The sequence below is a fragment of the Anas platyrhynchos genome, chromosome 5 (genome assembly GCF_047663525.1).
Source record: "Anas platyrhynchos isolate ZD024472 breed Pekin duck chromosome 5, IASCAAS_PekinDuck_T2T, whole genome shotgun sequence".
Classification (NCBI taxonomy): domain Eukaryota; kingdom Metazoa; phylum Chordata; class Aves; order Anseriformes; family Anatidae; genus Anas; species Anas platyrhynchos.
This window is the reverse complement of record NC_092591.1, coordinates 52038701-52057623: the sequence shown is the minus strand read 5'-3', so window position 1 is coordinate 52057623 and position 18923 is coordinate 52038701. Positions and strand designations below refer to the sequence as shown.

Here is an 18923-nt window from a genome sequence, read left to right as displayed (position 1 = left end):
TGTACATTTTCAGTTTTGTTCTGGATTGCTTGAAGTATTTTTATGAATACTTTAATACTTTATTAACTTCAGCAAATAGACAAAGAAATGTATAAATGAAAAAACACTGTTATTCTATTTGAAATGTAAAGAAACGCTGCAGCAGAGCAATAAATTGAGATTGCATGAACTTCCATTAGGATGCTTCCTTTGTTACCTATGTTGAGCTTCCAGTTTTTGCTCAAGTTTTTGCTGACATAGGACAGCATGCTTCCTTTTCACAGCTTGCTCAAAACCTGGCTTGGCCTGTAGAGCATGATCATAACACAGGACTGAGTGGTTGTACTCCCCAAGCATCTAAAGAATGATGAAGAGAAAAAGAATTAGCCATTGCTCTGTAATATTTTATCTTTATAAAAATTACTTTTAAAGAAGTCATTGACTCAGATTTTAACCTGTGCTAACAAGCAGCCTGTCTTTTCAGAAACCCAAGCCACTGTATTTGTTAAAGGGAGGCTGTAGGATGGAAATATTTTGATGGAACCTTAAACATTAAGTCTGTAATGCATGTGGAACACAAGATACACTGTAGAAGACTAAAGTCAAGCCAGAAAGATTAAGTATTATTTGATTTTCTATGACTCTTGAAAAATAAAGATAATATTTACTGCGTATATATTTCCCAAAGTGTAGTAGCTGGTAAAGAAGTCACTGTAATCCAGAGCTGCATGGACCACAATAGCTGCATCTGCAGAGAAGTGAGCTCGGTGCAGAATATTTGCCAAATTTACCAGTGCAATATCTTTATTTTGCCTAGAAACAAGCAAACAAAAAACAAAACCAAAAAAAAGGAAAGAAGAAAAAGAAGGAAAGATTAAAAGAAGGTTAGGCTGTGTAAGAATCATGCAGAAGAACACACTCATTCTTCAGTCACATATTAAATATGCAATTTGAAAGAAGAATCAGGTGTCTAAATTACATATATGCCTCATTTAGCATATAAAAAATAAGTTAAATTCTTGTTACTTTTTTTTTTTTATTTCCTAGGAAACAGTCCTAAAAATTAAAACTTGTTTAGTAATTAGGATAACTAGAAAAACAATCTGAAAAGAAATCTGTCAGCAATTCTCACCTTGAAGAAAAATGAAGGGCACGCATGGCGCATTCAACTACTTGGTATGGTTCGTTTTTTATTCGCCAGTAAAAAGAAGCCATATTATAAAGTACCCAGGAAGAAGAGTTCTGCAGTAAAGAGAAATGCACGGACTATACAATCAACTAAGACATGAACTAAAAGTTTATTCAGGGCTTTAATTACTATGGGATAGAAAACTGAGCACTGATAACTCTATCCTTTAGATATCCTTTTCCTCTGGGAAGCTGTCATTTGGCAACAGTTGTGAATCTTCAGGAGGAATGAATCAGCATGTAAGCGTATGAAAGAAACAGAACTTCTGCCTTTCATACAGGTAAAAATGCTAAGCGAGGTGAAATATGAAGGGACAGACAGCTTGAGTTGAAAGAATTCCTGTATTTTACAGGAAGACATTTAAAAATTTCAGATATTTCAATACTACACTTAAGACATTGCAGTAATACCATTTTTTCTTTAAGTACCCGCATTTTTGTTTAAAAGCTCTTATTACTTTGACAGAGTAACATACTTGGCTTGATAGACCACAAAAATAGATGAGTCATTAAAGATGACAGTAAGTATCTACTTAATGGCTTTGCTGAAGCTTTCACCTGCTTCTGCTTACCTAGCAGAAAATGTTTTTACTCTGTCGTTTGTAACTGAAATGTAAAACTGAAATATATGCACAAAACTAGTACTGGATCTGACTGCATGTACTAGGCATATCTGATATTCTGAGACCTTTTTAGCACTCTTTTTGAGTGTACAGTAAGTTTACAGTTTCATACCTTCATTAGTCCATCATAAATACGATGTCCTATTTCTTCTATACTTCTTCCCAGCCTCCGCGACAAGTATGTGAAGATGGGATCTTCTTTAGGTAACAGGGGCGCAGAAAGATTGACTCTTTCTTGGACTCCCTAAAATAAAAGTTGAAGATAGATATTTGCTGACACTTCAAAAACTGGAGAACGTGAGAGAACAAGAACATGACTTCCAGGAAAATTTACAGTTTGATTATTTTGCATTCCTATCATCCTGTCATATCAAGATCTTCAAAACTTGACAGGATATTACATTTTTGACATATGAATAATACATATTATTATTATGGAGAGGCAAACACTTGAGCGGTCATTAGCATCATTTCTTCTAAAAGCACCCTCTGCTTGAGGAATGCTACAGGCTACGTACCAACTCCTGGTAACTTCGCACATTTGGTAACTACTGATTTCACTAATGACCACTGAGGCACTTAACTCTCACTTGTCACGTTACACGCTATGGAATTACTCGCTTCTCTCCCCTTTCTTCTTCTCTGAACAAAAAAGGTACTTGTTTCCAAATTACATACAAACCCAGGAACAGAACTAGAAAACTTCTGTTTCCGTTTTCTTCATAAGAAAATCCTTCCTTGTAGATGAAAAACTGTTTTCAAGACTTGTAATAAAATAAATATCAAGAAAGCTGGGTCTGCATTTGAAAATGTATTCATATAATATTGTTAACAGCAGCAATTTCTGCACCATGCTTCTGTAACCATTCTAAAGAGATGAACTTTACAAGCAGGTCCTTCAAGCAGGGTAAAATTGTGGTTCAAAGTCTGAGACAGTCTCAAAAAAATTACATTATCTTTCAACCTTGACTGAGAACTGCCAGTAGGAGTTTTCTGTTCCTCTTGCTGATAGGGAAAAAAATAAAATAGCATACTTCCATTTGCTCACTTACCCGTAAGTGCTGAAAAGCATGAATGCTGTATGGAAGATCTAGAACTTTTGTACAGTCTGGCTGCTGCAGGTCTGGAGGCACTGGAGACTTTGTGTCTATATAGTCTTCAGGGCTGAGAACAGAACACAACATAGTGGACTCCAGATTAATATACTATTATAGTCCAGAAAATACAATATTGTAGTCGACAGACGCAATATTCTGATTTGACTGTTACAAAGCCTCTGTGTTTGAGTACACAACACCATTTCTGATGTCTCCACAGATTTCAGTTGTCTAAAGATGTCACCCACTATAAAGTACATGAATTGCTATCTGCTTTTAAAAAGATATCAATATTTGGATAGCCTCCAAAATGCATCACCATCAACCTACTGTATCACTAGGATGATTAATGATTTATATGCTCATCAAATAACAACACATGCAGACTAGAAGGCTCAGCTGGACCGCCCCCCGAAACAAAACAAAACAAAAAATCCCCAAGAAGTATACCTAGCTCAAAAAAAAACCAAAGCACTCAAGGAAATTTGATCCCCTTCTGCATGAAAGGCTTCAGTTTAATTCACGTGTGCTCCTATCACTACAGAGTTACATTGGCAGTACTAACAGGGAGTCTGGTGGAAGAAATGAGAAGTCTTAGGGTAGTCTCAACAAGTAACATGGCTGAGTTCTGGGAGGAGACTGTAGTTCTGAATGGTACCCCTTTGTAATTAGGGACAGATGTTTTTTCAATGTTAGTTCATGTTAACATAAAGTAAAACGACTCATCTAAAAGAATAGTCACATGACAGTGTTTTTCTTTTTAATTGCAGTAAGAGATTTTTTTTTCCATTCAGGTAAAGATCTTAAAATATAAAGCATCTTATTACCGGATATCTTTGCTCTCTAAGGTGATGTACGTCCCGTCATATAGATCTAGGTCCCCCAAGGGCACCTTTGCTTTAATGCAGTCTGGGTCCTCTTTATTGTGCCGTTGTTCCAGCCCTGTGTCTCTGTCCTCATTTTCCTCTATATGAATCTTTTGAGCAACTAATCGTTTCTGTAGGAATAGGAGAAAAAAAAAAAAAAGGAAACAGAAAAACGTATACTGATGAAAGCAAAGTAACTAGCAGTTGAACAATCCAGTTATTTCCTTAAAACAATGTCAATTTGAAGAAAATGTGATTTTTTCTCTTAACGTTCTGGGAGTCTTTCCTGGTATTTTATAATATCTGTAGGACATTTTTTGTTTTAGATGGAAGATGAATACTTTCAACAAAGATAGTACAACATGAACAGGCCTTTATTTCTCTTGCTGTAGCTAAAAAGAAGGCTTATAAAATCCCAATTTCATTGGTGGCCATTCAGAAAAAGGAGAAATAGTAGTTAACAATAAACCAACTTTTCATATTTAAACCCTTTTTCTCCACTTTAGGACATCACAAAATTAGTATCAGAGGCTGCAAACAAAATGAACTGTTAACCATTCAGCATGTAAATTCTAACTGAGGCAGCAGGCCAACAAGAATTGAGACGGAGAACAATTTTTGTTATGTAAGCTTATGACATGCCTTTGGGGCTACACTCCACCCCAGAAAGAACATTATTATGAGCAGTCAATGGACTAATAATCTATCCTAGGACATGATGCTATATTTAATTCTCACCTAGATCTGCAAACTGAAAACGCATTAAATATCAGAAGGATTTGTATGTGTGAAAAGAGAATATTTGCATTTTTAAAGCCACGTGTATTTGATAACACACTATTATGCAACACTCGAGATATATGCAGTAATAGCATCTTGTGCGAGATCTTAAAATAATTTATTTCTTCTGAAAGTCATTGGTATGCCACAAATTGTATATTAGTCATTTACAAACCACAAACCATGTCCCAAAGAGCTTATAATTATTCTTTCACAGTAGCTAAAATGCCCACTACCACAAAAATAAGTACACCTCAATGAGAAAGATCAGTGAAATATAATCACATATGGGGCAGTCCTGCTTTTTTCTTCCAGTACTCCTCTCTTATTTGCCTGAAGTTACCTCTGGTGTTAACTTCTCAGTTAGCTAGTTACACTAATCTGACAAAATGAAATCTGGCACAAGAGAAAGAGGAGTGAATGTGTGGCCAAAAGAAAGGCTGAGAGCTATTTGTGCGCCCATCCTTATCATATTTAAACTCGCACTGGTATAGGTTGCCCAGAGGGGTCATGGAGTCTCCCTCCTTGAAGATCTTCAAAAGCCACCTGGACACGGTCCTGGACAATTTGCTCAGGGTGGCCCAAAAATCCTGAATTCTGAATAATTCTTTATCCTTTTGGTTAAGCACAACTATGCCAGCAATAACGTTTGTTCCCTGTCTAGGCCTATCACTAAAACTCCTATGAAATAAATGCTGTACCTCAGGCAATTTGTAAGTACTTAAAGTTTTGTTTTACCTCCAGTTCTTTGAGGTAGTTAACTGTTGTTTCTTGTCTCATTAGTATTACCAAATCATGCGGGTTCCTCAAGTTCATCGGTGAATCCACCTGCAAGACAATTCAACAGTCCAGGTAAGACATTTTCTAAATTAGAGTGATTTTATAAGATAGGAAGTTATGCTCATTCAACCACAGTCTGTCATTTCAGAGATTTTATGGCCACTCACCATTCATAATATTCCTGTATTTTTAATCTGTACATCCAACAACATTGTAATTGGAGAATCTACCCCACGCTTTAATTTCAAATCTACTTTGGTTTATTCAGGTGCACAAATTCTAAGCGTAAGAGGCAAGCAAAATTACAAAACATTGCTAGGAGTACTTATTGCTGAAGTACTAAGGTACTAGATAAACTGGAAGTGCTATTGCAAAAATCTGTTCTCTCTTACAGCTTTAAAATGCCTCCATCCGGTTCCTCAAGAGGTATAAAGTACTTCACCTTCAAGTCAACTCTTCCACACAACCAATTCAACACACAAGCCCAGTATTAAGCCTTCCGAAGATCTATTGCCTTCAGGATGAAGAAGTAAATGAACGAAATCAAGAGGTAAGCAGGCAAAGATTGAAAACTTTATTACAGAAGACCGTGCCGCAGCTTCCATAGCTATACACAAGAACTGGCAGCTCGATAAATTCCAACATTACAGGCACGTCACAGACAAGAGTGGTTATATGCTGACTTTTACTGGTTCCTAAATGGTTTCAGTAAGCTGCTATTTGTTGCTCTACCTGAACTAGTAAATTAAAATAAGCTCATTGAAGATCCAGTGAGAGCGAGAACAGAAGGGAGGAAACGTCCAGGAGGATGTGATGACAGGACGAGGAAGGAGGGTGGGAAGAACAGCAAGATCTCCTCTTTCTATCATTATTTTTTAATGTCGAAGAGTTCATCCATTTCATGGAATTGTACCTCAGGATGTTGTGGTAGATGATCTACAGCAAGATATCCCTGGATCTGCTCAGTTTACATTCAAACTTACAGAAAATGGAACCAACTGCTGCACGAAGACATAAATACTACTTGTGAGTTAGCATTGACACCTCCCCTACAAGGGCTGCCCACCGCTTTCTGCCTTAATCCGTTTCTATTTTTTAAATTTACTGAAGCAATGGGAGCATTCTGTGCCAGGTGTGATTGCTTTGCTGCATTTATTTCATCTACACAAACGTGGTGACATTATAATTTAATGGAAAAGCCTACCACATATAGCAGCAGAGCCTCTAAGCTCCTGCTTTTATTTTTCTTCCAACTTTCCAAACAACTTGGGCATATTCCTGGACCTCTCTCTTATTGCAGGGAGTTGCAGCTCCAGTAGGACAACAGTAAATTGCTGCTCATTTTTAATGTTAACTCTCAGCAGATCAAGCCTTGAGCCAGGTTATTCTGGCTCTAAGTCAAAGAAGAAGCTCAACTCTACATTTTCTGGACTACTGACATTTAGGCCCACCTTCCTTGAAAACCTCCCTACTAAGCAAGGACTCAATCTCCTAGGCAAAACCAAGTATTTCTCTGTTCCTGTGTTCCCTCCACCTCAAAACCAACCAAAGAAAAAAAACAAACAAACAACCTACAAGGTTGTTCTTTGCTAAATTTGGCTAAATTTTCCTTTTCAAATCACAGGCTGAACTGCTCCTCTCAGCATGCAGACTTTTTGGGTGGTGGCTATCTGCACACTCATCTTCTTCCCTGGTGAATTAATTATTATATCACCAAACCAAGAGAAAGTAATAATTAACTGATAGCAGTTACCCTATGAATTTGGAGATTATAGATTTAATTGTTGCCAGCAAAGGGCAATAGAGGATCCACAATGATCCCCAGAAGCACAGAAAAGCAGTAGCAAAAAAAAAACACAACTAACAATGTTGTTAATTGAAGTATTAAAGTCCACAGCATTTTACTTACAGTTCTATGCCCTATTTCCTCCGATGGGCCCCACCTCACTTTGACCACGTTGCTCATAAAACAGAGTTATGTAGTGAATGCAGAACTTGTTCATACCTCATTTGCTGGAGAAATTATCACGGTATGTGCAAGTGAATGAGGTATGAATTTGCAAAGAAAACAAAGGTAAATTTTACTATTTAAAGCCCTTAATCACGCACTCCAAAACAGCACCGTTCCTCTGACTCCTAAAGGCTGTTTGCACAATATCATACTGTCACTGAGAGCAAAGTCAACTATGAGCACCACTTTCACCGACTAACTGCATCTGGGGAGTGATTTTTTTGCAGAATATTATGCAGGCATCACTGTTAAGACAGGCTGAGGGAGTTGGGGTTGTTCAGCCTGGAGAAGGGAAGGCTCCGAGGAGACCTCATTGCAGCCCTCCAGTACCTAAAGGGGAACTTACGAGAAAGCAGATGAACTTTGTCAGGGAGTGTAGTTATAGGACAAGGAGTAATGGCTTTAAACTAAAAAATATTAAGATTTAGATAAGATATAAGGAAAAAATTCTTTACTCAGAGGGTGGTGAGGCCCTGGCACAGGCTGCCCAGAGAAGGTGTTGGTGCCCCATCCCAGGAAGTGCTCAAGGCCAGGCCTGATGGGGCTTTGAGCAACCTGACGTGGTTGCTCAAAGCCCCATCCCCATTACAACCCCACCACACCCTTGGCAGGTGGGGTTGTAATGAGATGATCTTTTCCAAAACCTTATTCTGGAAGTTTAAAAAAGCTTATTGTGAAAGTTGAATGATTTCAGATGAGCATTCATTCAGAAATAGAGTCATACTCAGAGACAGCTTCTGTTTAACTGAGTGGCTCCAAATTCCTATCAACTATCACCTGGCAGCAGAAATAAAAGTGACAAAAGCAGCCGAACAGCAACACCCTTGAATTCACTCATAAAGTTACGTCAATCTACCAGGAAATTATATCATATCTAGCAGCTTCAGCAGCATGCATGATCTTAGTTAGTCTTTGGGTTTTCAACTCCAGATCTGGCCTCAGTCTGTCACAAGATGAAGACTTTCTAACAATAGCAAACCCCTTCAATTTAGTAGAAAGTTATTATTATTTAATAATCTTAGCAGTTATTGTCTCCAAGACCAACGCAAAGCCTGAACAAAAGGCTCTAAAATAAACTGAATACTATCAATCCAATGTTGCATTTAGGTTTCATCATTTCTGACAATGAAACCTCAAGACTTCACTATTAGGTCCTAGATATAAAAATCCACTTAGATCCAGTAACTTCTGAACAACAATTTGAATGGGAAAGAAATAAGTAGCAACACTGGTCAAAAATACAAGGCTTGGAAAGGAAACTTGATCCAACGCAACCGAAGTATTCAAAGCATTTTTGGTAGTTCGTAAAAGTGAGCTGAATGCAATGTATTGCTTCTTGTTCTCTTCAGCTTGCACATCTCCAGTACGAAGGCACTGGATGATTTTAACTAAGGAAATAAAAAGCATCCAGACCTACAGAGTAATGCCATATGACACAAATGAAAACAGATTCTTAATTGAAATCTACGGGAGATCTTATGATATCATGCCTACAAATGAGACAAATAACATCAACCTGGCCCTCAGCAGGAATCAGCCTGAGCTGCTTGGGGTGATCCCTGCTGCCAAGTGGGGGCATCTTCCCTTTTCTTACTACCTGTAATCTTACAGCTCCTCTGAGAAGCAGCTCATTTAATCCAGCTGAGAAATATCTCAAGAAGATTGGACCATTAGCACTGAGCCAGATCAGCACACCAGCCCGAACCAGCCTGAGGCAAGCAGCTCTTACCTCAGGGCTAACCCCTGGCAGCCACAGGCCTCTGCTACTGCCACCCGACAGGCAACCTTCTCCTCTCAGATTCAGCCAGGAATACTGTCAGGACTTTGGGTTTGTTACCCACCTTCCTTCACCATCCTCTTCACGGATTGAACACATTTTATTTTTACAGTGCTGGGAAAAAACAGTGCTGACCTACTCGGCTGTCAGATCAGCCGCGCCGCCTCAGATGCCGAGGGCGCCAATTCTACCTCACGATGAATTTACCACAGCGAGCAGGTAGCACACAAAGCTTTAATATCAGCATAATCCACAGGGCAGAGGTAACAGTACCAGCAGTGCTAAAGGTAGGTGGGTAACAGCACCTGCTGAAAACGAGCACACAGCTCGGACTCCTGCAGGGCCTGAGACCTGCGTTCCCCACCTTCACTGTGCCAGGCCTGCCCATCACCTCTTCACTTTTCTTTTTCACACCCCCCAAAATTGGACAACAGCATACTGAACACAAAGATAAGACAGGATAGAGCTTTTCTGTGGGCTGAAAAAAAGAAAAAAAAAGTAAAAATTGAAGGGATGGCAACACAAACAGGAGATTCAGAAAAGCCCTCATGGTTTCACTCATCTGTCAAAGATTTCTTTAGTCTGAAATGCTATAGTCCAAATAATATGTATTTAGTGGGCACCTGGAGGACTGCTCTGGATTACATCTCTTTCTGCCCACTAGAAAGACACTCTAAAAGACTTCAGGTAGATACTGGTTTCATTCAGGCTCATGTCCTATTTGTGCTCTTACCAACACTTGATTCCTCTACTTAGTAGTCTCCTAGCAGGCTGATCCCACTGTGGAAATGCCTCCAATTTCAAGAAAATATCTAGAACAAAAAAAATAGGAGGGAGACTGGCTCCACCAGGAAGCTTTGCATAAACCACCACCTTATTTTTCTTTTCATCACGTCTCTTGTCTTTGCACAGTTGAACTAAATCTTCGTGGCATCCACTAGAGAAAATATTTGAATATTTGACAGAAAACAGCAATGGTACTGGAACAGTTGGAAGGAAGAGCATGTTACATCCATATAGGTGTAGATTTTACAATTGTGTACGATCTCACAGTGCACAGGGCATGTATCCACTAACTTACAGCCATAGCTTCCCTCTTGACAGTCCTGGTGTTTGCAAATAACTGCACCGAAAGCCTCCTGTTGCAAAATAAAGGGCATAGGTGACCCCTGTCTGACTGAGCTTCTCCAGACTCGCTGATGGCACAGCCCGGGAATGGCTGGAATGAAGACGAGTTTGTATCTCTTCAAAGCACTGGTAAAGATGTGTGTGGCACAGAGTTTGCATTTAATGCCAAATTTAATGAAATTAACTAGTAGGGAAAGCAAATAAACAAACAAACAAACACTTTACTCTGGAAACCAGTCTAGAACTGCCTTCAACCATTAAGCTTTACTAGAGAGCAGGTATTCTCTCAGAAGCAGTCATGTTGTATTTCAACACCGCAGCAGGTGCCATCCAGTACCCGTGTTCTCAGCTCCTTCTTTTTATCTTAGGATTGAACCTTTTACCGTGCAAAGCTTGTTTTCGCTTAGCGTGTCACACTTTCATCAAACAGAAAGTTGCAGATACATCCACCCACAGCCAAGAGTTAAAAATCATAACATCTGATGCTTGCTGCCTTGTTTTAGACCAGAGCTGAGGTTGTTACCATAAATTCAAACAGCACTGGAAACGGTGGCTTCACTTTTATGAAACATGGGACAACGGCCTGCCAACACTACAGATCCTTCACCCCTTCAAAGTCTACATCTGATGTGCCTTACCATCTCAACAGGGCACTCAGAAGAGGAAAAAAAAAGAAATAAACGCATATTTAGATTTAGCTAATCTTTCACAAAATGTAAGGAACCCCCCAGAAAGCTCTTTCAGGTGGAAACAAAACAGAAGTCAACCTGCAGAACACATGCAAGAGCCTCACGGTTAGAAGGGACTCTTGCACCAGAACCGTTGCTTGATCCAATTATTTACTTTTAACTCAAAGTGCTTGGCTGATGGCAAAGCACCACGTTCATTTACTCCTTCTCTGAAGTGCTGAAACTGTGCCATTCAAGATGAACTGCTTGAAATGCAAGAAACTGACTTTGATTCAAGCATAGTAAACAGGAAAAAAATAATGCTGAAAAGCCTGCCTTGAAACTCTAATGGCTCCTACTGCTAGACTGCAGAAAGTCTGCCAGGAAACCACTTTTAAATTTTGTTCTCTGTTCAACTTTGCCCAGAGGTGAAAGTTTCTTTCTAAAGCACAGTTCGAGGTTACTCACCGTCACGGAAGTACAGCAAGAACCTGATTCAGCAAGACGCTGAATTTGTGTAACAAAAGACACAAGAGCTGAATCAAACCCTGAAGTTTTAGAGAGCCTCCTGTGTTACCTGCAGGTATCAAAGTCTCAGAGTACTTAGACCTTTGCCAAATCTTCCAGTTTATTTTTTCGTCACAGTTCAGTTACATACACCAGGAATTATTATTATTATTATCTAAAAAAGACGGCAAATGAATACCACAATCAACTATTTTTAGATTACACTTTTCCTTTTTCCTTTTTTTCAAAGTAAGGTGGATCTCTCACTACTAGCTGAGGTATGAGAACAGCTAAAAGCAATGACACGCAGAAGGCAGATTATGACAGGAAGATGCTGGAAAAGACACTACATTGATGTATGGTAGGCAACAAAATGGGCTCCTCGTACTTGTTTTATAGACTGTAAATATTGTATTTTTGCCACTTCGCTTAGAAATTAAGGCAATTCCCACTAGACCAGAACCCTTTGCAGTCTCAAGTAGGAGAGAAGGATCTAAAAACTGCTGCCTGCCCTTCGGTATATTCTTGCTATCTCAAGATACTCTACGCTAATGTGATACTAAAATGGCATTTCTGGAAAAAAAAAAAAAGCTGCAGAAATTTCTGTATAGGCTTCAGTGTAAGAAAGACAAGCTACTAAAGTGGAAAATAAACTCTCGGGCTTATCCAAATGATGAGCAGAGAGTGTCAGCAGATACTTGTTCCAACGGATGTCACAAAGGCTCACCTAGAAAAATGATGCTGAATTGAGTTTCTGTAATAAATATTCAGCTACTTGAAAGCTTACAGCTGCAGGGTCTGCTAAAAAGCATCATTAACCATTTTGGTATTGTTAAAAAGAGCTGAGCTGCAGGGAAAAGAAATTTTAAACGCCTGTAGCACTTCAAACATAAAACCTGACCAAGTTTCTGTATTATCCAGTAGGTCTGCTCAACTGAGATCACTTCAACAGAGCACAGTGGCTATGAGCATCATAGAAAACAGATCTAAACACGAAGGAAAACAGCACTTGGTTCCTAACACCAATTGTCTGCAGTGTATTGGCGGTGATGTTTACTGGTACAAAACAAATTTCCAATGTGTATATTCTAGCTGAGGTTTATTTTCGACAGTAGCCAAATAGATATCAGCTGTGTGCTCAGCCAAATCAAAACAAGAGATGGAGATCACCCATACAAATCTGCAATAAACAAGAATTTGTTTTCAGAAAGGCAGACTGCTTCCTGCTGCCTGCTCGCTGCCAAATCCTAAAAACACTGTGTTCTGTTAGTCAAACTACAGGAAGAGATAAACACTCTCACAAGATACCTAAACATGTTAATATTGAGTAGTAATTTCATCAGCCAACAGCGCCAACCCACACACAACCCATTAGGCATTGCTGGTTAATGAACAACTTCATCCTATGCTGTATTTTTAGGGCAGGCACTTCATAGCATGGGTTTCATTTCTCAACTGGCTTGTTAAAAACAGGTAGGGATTCGGCTTTACATGCATGCAAAATAAAAAAATCAGCTAGATGAAAAGCCAGTGGATTGTACAGTCTTGCTGACATTGCTCTTCTGGCTTTCCCTGGGCCTTCCTGCACACTCGTGCTTTTTGCTGTGAAGCTCCTGCAATGGGAGAAAGTTGTCAGGCACCGGGCACAGCCTCCACCACACAACCATCGGGTTCCAACAGTCGATGGGCATCATCTTGTCGGCCCACTTCACACTTAACGCTGACACGAAACAGGGTAAGAGGCCGGGATGCCAAATTTGAGGATACGGAGGCGTGAGGTCTAACATGCTTCAGGTCATCATCCTGCAGTTGGATGACAAGTCCCAAACTTGGGTGGATTCACACCGATCTCCAGCCGAGGTCTCTCTGTACACGCTAATCCAGAGGCACGCGTGCTGGAGACTGCGTCAGGGAAGGTGCTCTGTGTTACACACACGCCAGCAATAAAGAGCAATTTGTTTTGTTTAGCACACAACAGACTTAGCAGAATAAGAAACGCAGTCAAGAACAAGGTCAGATGGCCAAGAAAACCAACCTTAGAGAAACAGCGAAGCAAACACCCACCTGCCATTTTCAAGATGAGACTGAGCGACTGCTGAATGTAGCACAGAAGATGCTCTGCAAGCAGAAAATCGGTTTCTGTTTGCCTGCACTAGATTTTCAGTTTTCCTTGGCTTCGGGTGGCTGCTTTTTCTCTAGTTTTAGTGTATGCACAGACCTTTGTTTTCATCTCAACCTGCTGGCGTACCCATGCAGTCAGACTGACAGCAGCAGTGCACTCACTAACCTGAAAGCCGGCCATGAATCACACCGTGCCTTGCCGCAACTCGGGACACACTCACATGCAAATCCGTCACCAAATGAAGACTTAACAGGTAACGCTCCTCTTCTTGTACTAAGTAGGAATCAAACACGATGGCTCTCCCCATGAGATTCAGATGTCCCTTACCGAGGGGCTGGTCTTCTCAGCACAGGACAGGCTGAGAGCCTTGCTCCTTCACGCTGTTCTCCTGGTCATCTCCTCACAAACTTCAGCACATGAAAACAAAACAACTTTCGGCCAGCTCAGATTCCTTGCCTGAGGCTCTCTGCTCCTGGCAACGCTTCCTCATGCCTGCTTTGAGCCATCTGTCTGGGAGCTCTTTGCCACTTTTAGTTTAGTCACTCCGGACTGACTTCTCCAGTGTTTATAGCAGTCCACATAAAGGCACATTTTGGAGTCCAGCACAACGTGCTCGGCTCTAATCGTCTCCACCAAGCCCAAATGTGACCTCAGTGAACACCCTACCTCAGCTCTGCTATGTCAGGTCTCTGGTGCCTGACAGCAGCTAGTGTCTGCCAGCAAATCCAAGAACGAGCATGAAAACTGTTGGCTGCACCATATTTAACCTGTCCTCGCTCTGCCAAGTTCCTCTGTCCTCTTGAAGTACACTGGTGCTTCTGTAGAGCAGCCACTTTCCCTGCTATCGTAAAAGCACAGCCTAAAATAGGTTATATGTTAGTCTGAACTTCACGCTGGGAGTTATGAAACAAAAAGGTTTTCAAACACATGCACCACGCGGATGTAATTTCACTAGAGATACAATGACTCGGTCCCTGGCCTTGCAGGAACACACAACTGAAGGAGGACTCAGGCCAAAAAAAGGAATAGGAACCGACTCCAAGAAAGATGTGACCTGGAAACAGCTGCTAGAGCAACAGATACGGCTTGAAGGCTTTTCTGGTGAGGGTGTACTGAGACAACGAAACGTTGCATGCAGTGCTGGGAATTAACCTGCCTCATCACTCAGAAATACTCGCCAGAAACTGGAGCAGCAGGGCCTACCGAGCAGGCATTCCCATTTACTAGACGGGATCTTGGTGATACGCTGCAAGATGTTGGGTTGGCCTTGTGTTGCCTCCTGTCAGGCTGTTCTACCACCAGGAGCTCCATATGAAGTCTCAGCCAGCAAGCTGTCTGATGCCACAGAGAAGTCAATCTCACTCCAATGCGGTCTCATATCAGAGGCTTACACTCTTGCTGCACTACGAGGGGGGCCATAATATAAAACCCGTCCCTCAAACAGAGCCAGGCTGCTGGATTTTGCACAGAGGCCAGGATCTGCAACTTCTGCTTCCAGCTCCTCATCCACAGCGCACTTGGGTAACAAGGAAAACAAAATTCACTGCAGCAAACTATGAGCTGCAGGGAAGTCACTTGTCACTGGTGCTTATCTGAACATCTACAGCTGGTGAATCATTTAACAGGGCGAGCGGCTGCCTTTTGCTATCACTTGAGCTTTTTGCCCGTATCTTTACCAATTACATGGGCTGCCTTCAGATACACCTAAGCAGTCCAAGTGAAGATTAAGCCCCTCCTGCTCCAAAAAGGTGACGATTTTAAAATGCATTTCAGAGTTTGAGAAAGCTAATACTTCCAAAATTAAATAATATAAAAGCTACCACGACTCTGAGTCACCGGACAGCACCAGCCACTTCCAGCTGGAGGCTGCTGTGCTGGAAGGGCTGCGATCAGCAGTGCAAAGTCCAGCAGTGGCTGGGCACGAGCAGCACTCGCAGGGATCAATAGTGGGGCCAACACTGTTTAGTGCTTTCATGAACACTGGGGAAAAAAAAGGACGTCGGCAAGCCTGGTGTCCTCTGCAAATGCGGGGCGGGGGCGGCAGGGCAGAGGGCAGGGCTGCTGGAAGAGGGACAGCTGCAGAAACCATCGGGCCATTCAGCAAGGACAAGCAGAAAGCCCTTGGAAGAGTCTCCTGCACCGGGAAACGCTGGGGCTGGCCATACACAAAACAGCTTTGCAGAAAAGGACATCTGGGTTCTAGTATGGGAAAAAAAAAAATCACAATGATTTGTCAGCAGCGTTCAGTTCTGCAGCAATGAAGGTCAACTGCCCGCTGGGCTGCAGTGGCAAGACTGGGACTAGCAGGGTGAGGAAAGCAAAAGCACTTGTGAGAATAAATCAGCTTCAACTTTTGGTCCCTGGCACAAGACAGACACTGATGCACCCGAGCAAGCCCAACAAAGCCCGTTCAAAGCAGCCAGGGGCCTGGACACAGCACACAGAGGGGCTGAGAGAACCAGGACTGACTCAGTCTTGAGGAGGCCCAGGGGGGCATTGCTGCTGTTTTCAGCTTCCTAATGGGAGAGCACAGAGAAGACAGAGCCAGGCTCCTCTCGAGGTGCCACAGTGAGAGGCATCAGACACCAGCTGCTACAAGCGAAATTCTAATTAGAAAAGAAATGATTTAATTTCATCAATGAAATCATTAGAAATGATTTCACTCTGAAAGCAGTTGTCCACTGGACCAGGTGTCTAACAGCCCAACAGAGCTGTTGGATCTCTAGATGCTAAATTCAGGTGGGCAGGGCCCTCAGCGACCTGCTTTGAGCTGCAGGGCAGGCAGTATTACTCTGCAATCTTCTTCGGGTTACTGTGCTCAAACCAGCAGCAGCTGAAGCTTGTTCCAAACAGGAGCCTTCCCTTACACAGCTGGCTTCAGGAAGATAAGGTTCTCCAAAACTCAAACATGGGCTGCCCCGTAAACAGCAAGAATGGAGCATTACATTGAAGTTCTGAGGAAGAGTCTAGAGTACCACAGAGAAACCTGACGTGACAATATTTTTTGACAAAACAGCAGTAGATGAATTAGAAGGACTAAAATTTTAAAGGTAAGGTGACAGGTAGCACATCACATAGGTTGAGAAGCTGAAACCCCAGACACTGTAGAGAAATACAAAAAGCTGCACAGCCCAATGGCTTGCAAAATGAACATAAAGCCCCACTGAAAACACACACACACACACAAAAGCCATTCGGTCGTATTTTCTGGCTAAACTGTACTGGTAAAAAGACAACCTCTTATAATAAATGTAAAGTTAATGATGAATAACACCCCCAAAAAATAAAACAAAAGGATGTTCTGAGGGGAAATTTTAGGCTTATGTTTTGCTAATAAGTATTTAGGTCTTAGTACTAAAAGAACAGCTCTAATATTTTGGAATTCAATGGTTCTATCAATTAATTGATAATAAATCAATTACAAATCATCCTATTACCACTGCATGTAAGACAATTCCTCCTTGCTGGATAATGGAAGTATTCTGTTATGGTTTAACAATTAGCAGCAAAAAAATAGTAATTACATTTTGGCATTTAAAACAACATTCAAGTCCACTCTAGAAAATACCCAGGCTTCTCACTCCCCAAAATACAAATGAGTGGGGAAAAAGCGAAACTCAGAGGTGCTCTGCAGGGCTGGCAATGGCAACACCCACAAATTCGTTTCTTTTTCTCAAAAGCCAGAAGGAAAACCGTAAGGGATGCTGAACCACACCTTCCTCCAAAAAGCTCTCTGGACAATTAGCAGCTGCAGGGAGGCCTGGGGCAGGCTGGGGCTGTGCTGAGCAGCGGGTGGCACGGGCAGGGGCTGTCCTTAGAGGGAGCAGCTCATGGTGACTGAGCAGCAATCCTACAGGGGAAGCTTCCACGCGTCCCATCAGTTAACTGATGGCATAAAAAGCCACTTCCTAAAATCAGTGCTGCGTTTAACTAATTAGATTTCTCAAGTCATGTTAGCTAATTAGATTTTTGCCAAGTCACAGCTGCTTTTCATGCAATAATCCAAATCAACGCTTCAGCCAAATTTGATAATATACAATTAATATACACACACAGGTGCTTCCAGGCCATTATCACACGCTCTCATCACTTCTCCACTACGTAAAGTGGAAAAGGAAGGAAAAATAACACCGGAGACGTTGTCATTCATTAATTTGCGATTAATTAGGGTGAGAGAGTGCTCAGACCTGTGCAGACAGCTCCAGACCCACAGGACGGCGCCTGAGGTTGACAGAGGCAGCAGGGGGTCCTTTAGGGGAAGCCGGTTCCACCTGCCTCAGGGCTGTAAGTGCTGTCTGATGAGACACCCTACCAGCAGTGCCTCAGAAGGATGTTTACAGACACTCAGCGCTCCGCACTGCTCTATTTTGGATAAAAACTACCGGGTAGGGACCACACAGTTTGCTGTGGGGGCTGCTGCTTCTTCCCCTCCAGCTGCAGACAGAATCAGATCCGCCACGATAACAGCTTCATGCTGCACCAGGGCGGGATGGAAGAGGCAGAGAGGGCCCAACCCCAACTCGGCGTTATCTTTTTCGGCCATTTGGTGCCCGTGAGGCGCAGCCCCTGCCGGAGGAGGCAGCCACACAGCCCTGCCCCACAAGCGCCCCCCGGCCGTGCCCCCTCACCTGCTGCTGGATCTTCCCGTCCTCGGTGACCACCCAATGCGTGGTGGCGGCGGCGGGCCGCGGCCCCGAGGCCAGCAGCGAGCAGAGGCCGAGCGCCCAGCCCGACAGCACCCACGCCCGCCTCAGCCCCGGCCCCAGCCCCAGCCCGCCCCGCCCGGACTCCGCAGCCGCCGCCATCTTCCCCCGGTCCCGGCCTGCCCGCGCCACCCGGAACCGGATCCGCCCGCGCCGCCATTTTGGGAGGGGGGAGCGGGGCGGGGCGCGCTGAGGCGCTGCCGGGACCGCCTACAATTAAAATAAAACCCTACAAATTCCATCAAACAACGCTAAGGGCTTGCATCCCACTAAGCATATATCCCACAAATTCAAGTTACTTACTGCTGGCAAAGTTTGCGCCGTAGCACGTTGCTCGTTTCACCGAATAAAAGAGGTTGTTACTCCAAGCCACTTGTGCTCTATCGTTAAGATACTAATGAATTTTATTGCACTGTCAACATCTAGGAGATAGAATAAGACAACGTCTCCTTTTCACATGATACATTCCCAAATAAAATATAGTAGATCTACTAGACATGCAACTTCTGCTGATTATTTCAATTACTGTCCATATTTTTGCATTTAAATTGAAGTACTCAGAAATTGAAACAGCTAACACAGTCTTGATAAGTATTTCTTGGTGGCAAACAGCTCAATACATCTATAGCAACCTAAGGAGCAAGTCACTAAAACAAAAGGTACCGCAGCACCCTTGTACTAAGCCACCACAACA

At 42.3% G+C, this 18923-nt stretch overlaps 1 protein-coding gene across 1 annotated transcript in view; it reads right to left on the bottom strand.

Moving 5' to 3' along the window:
- The window catches only part of TTC17 (tetratricopeptide repeat domain 17), a 155351-nt gene extending 136956 nt beyond the window's left edge, over positions 1-18395 (bottom strand). The window contains 9 exon segments of the mRNA XM_038179844.2: positions 197-336; positions 648-792; positions 1112-1221; positions 1903-2034; positions 2843-2954; positions 3715-3884; positions 5272-5361; positions 18155-18340; positions 18342-18395. Of these exon segments, the coding sequence (XP_038035772.2) occupies positions 197-336; positions 648-792; positions 1112-1221; positions 1903-2034; positions 2843-2954; positions 3715-3884; positions 5272-5361; positions 18155-18340; positions 18342-18389 (1133 nt within the window). The 5' untranslated portion in view covers positions 18390-18395.
- Positions 18396-18923: the final 528 nt, after the last annotated feature.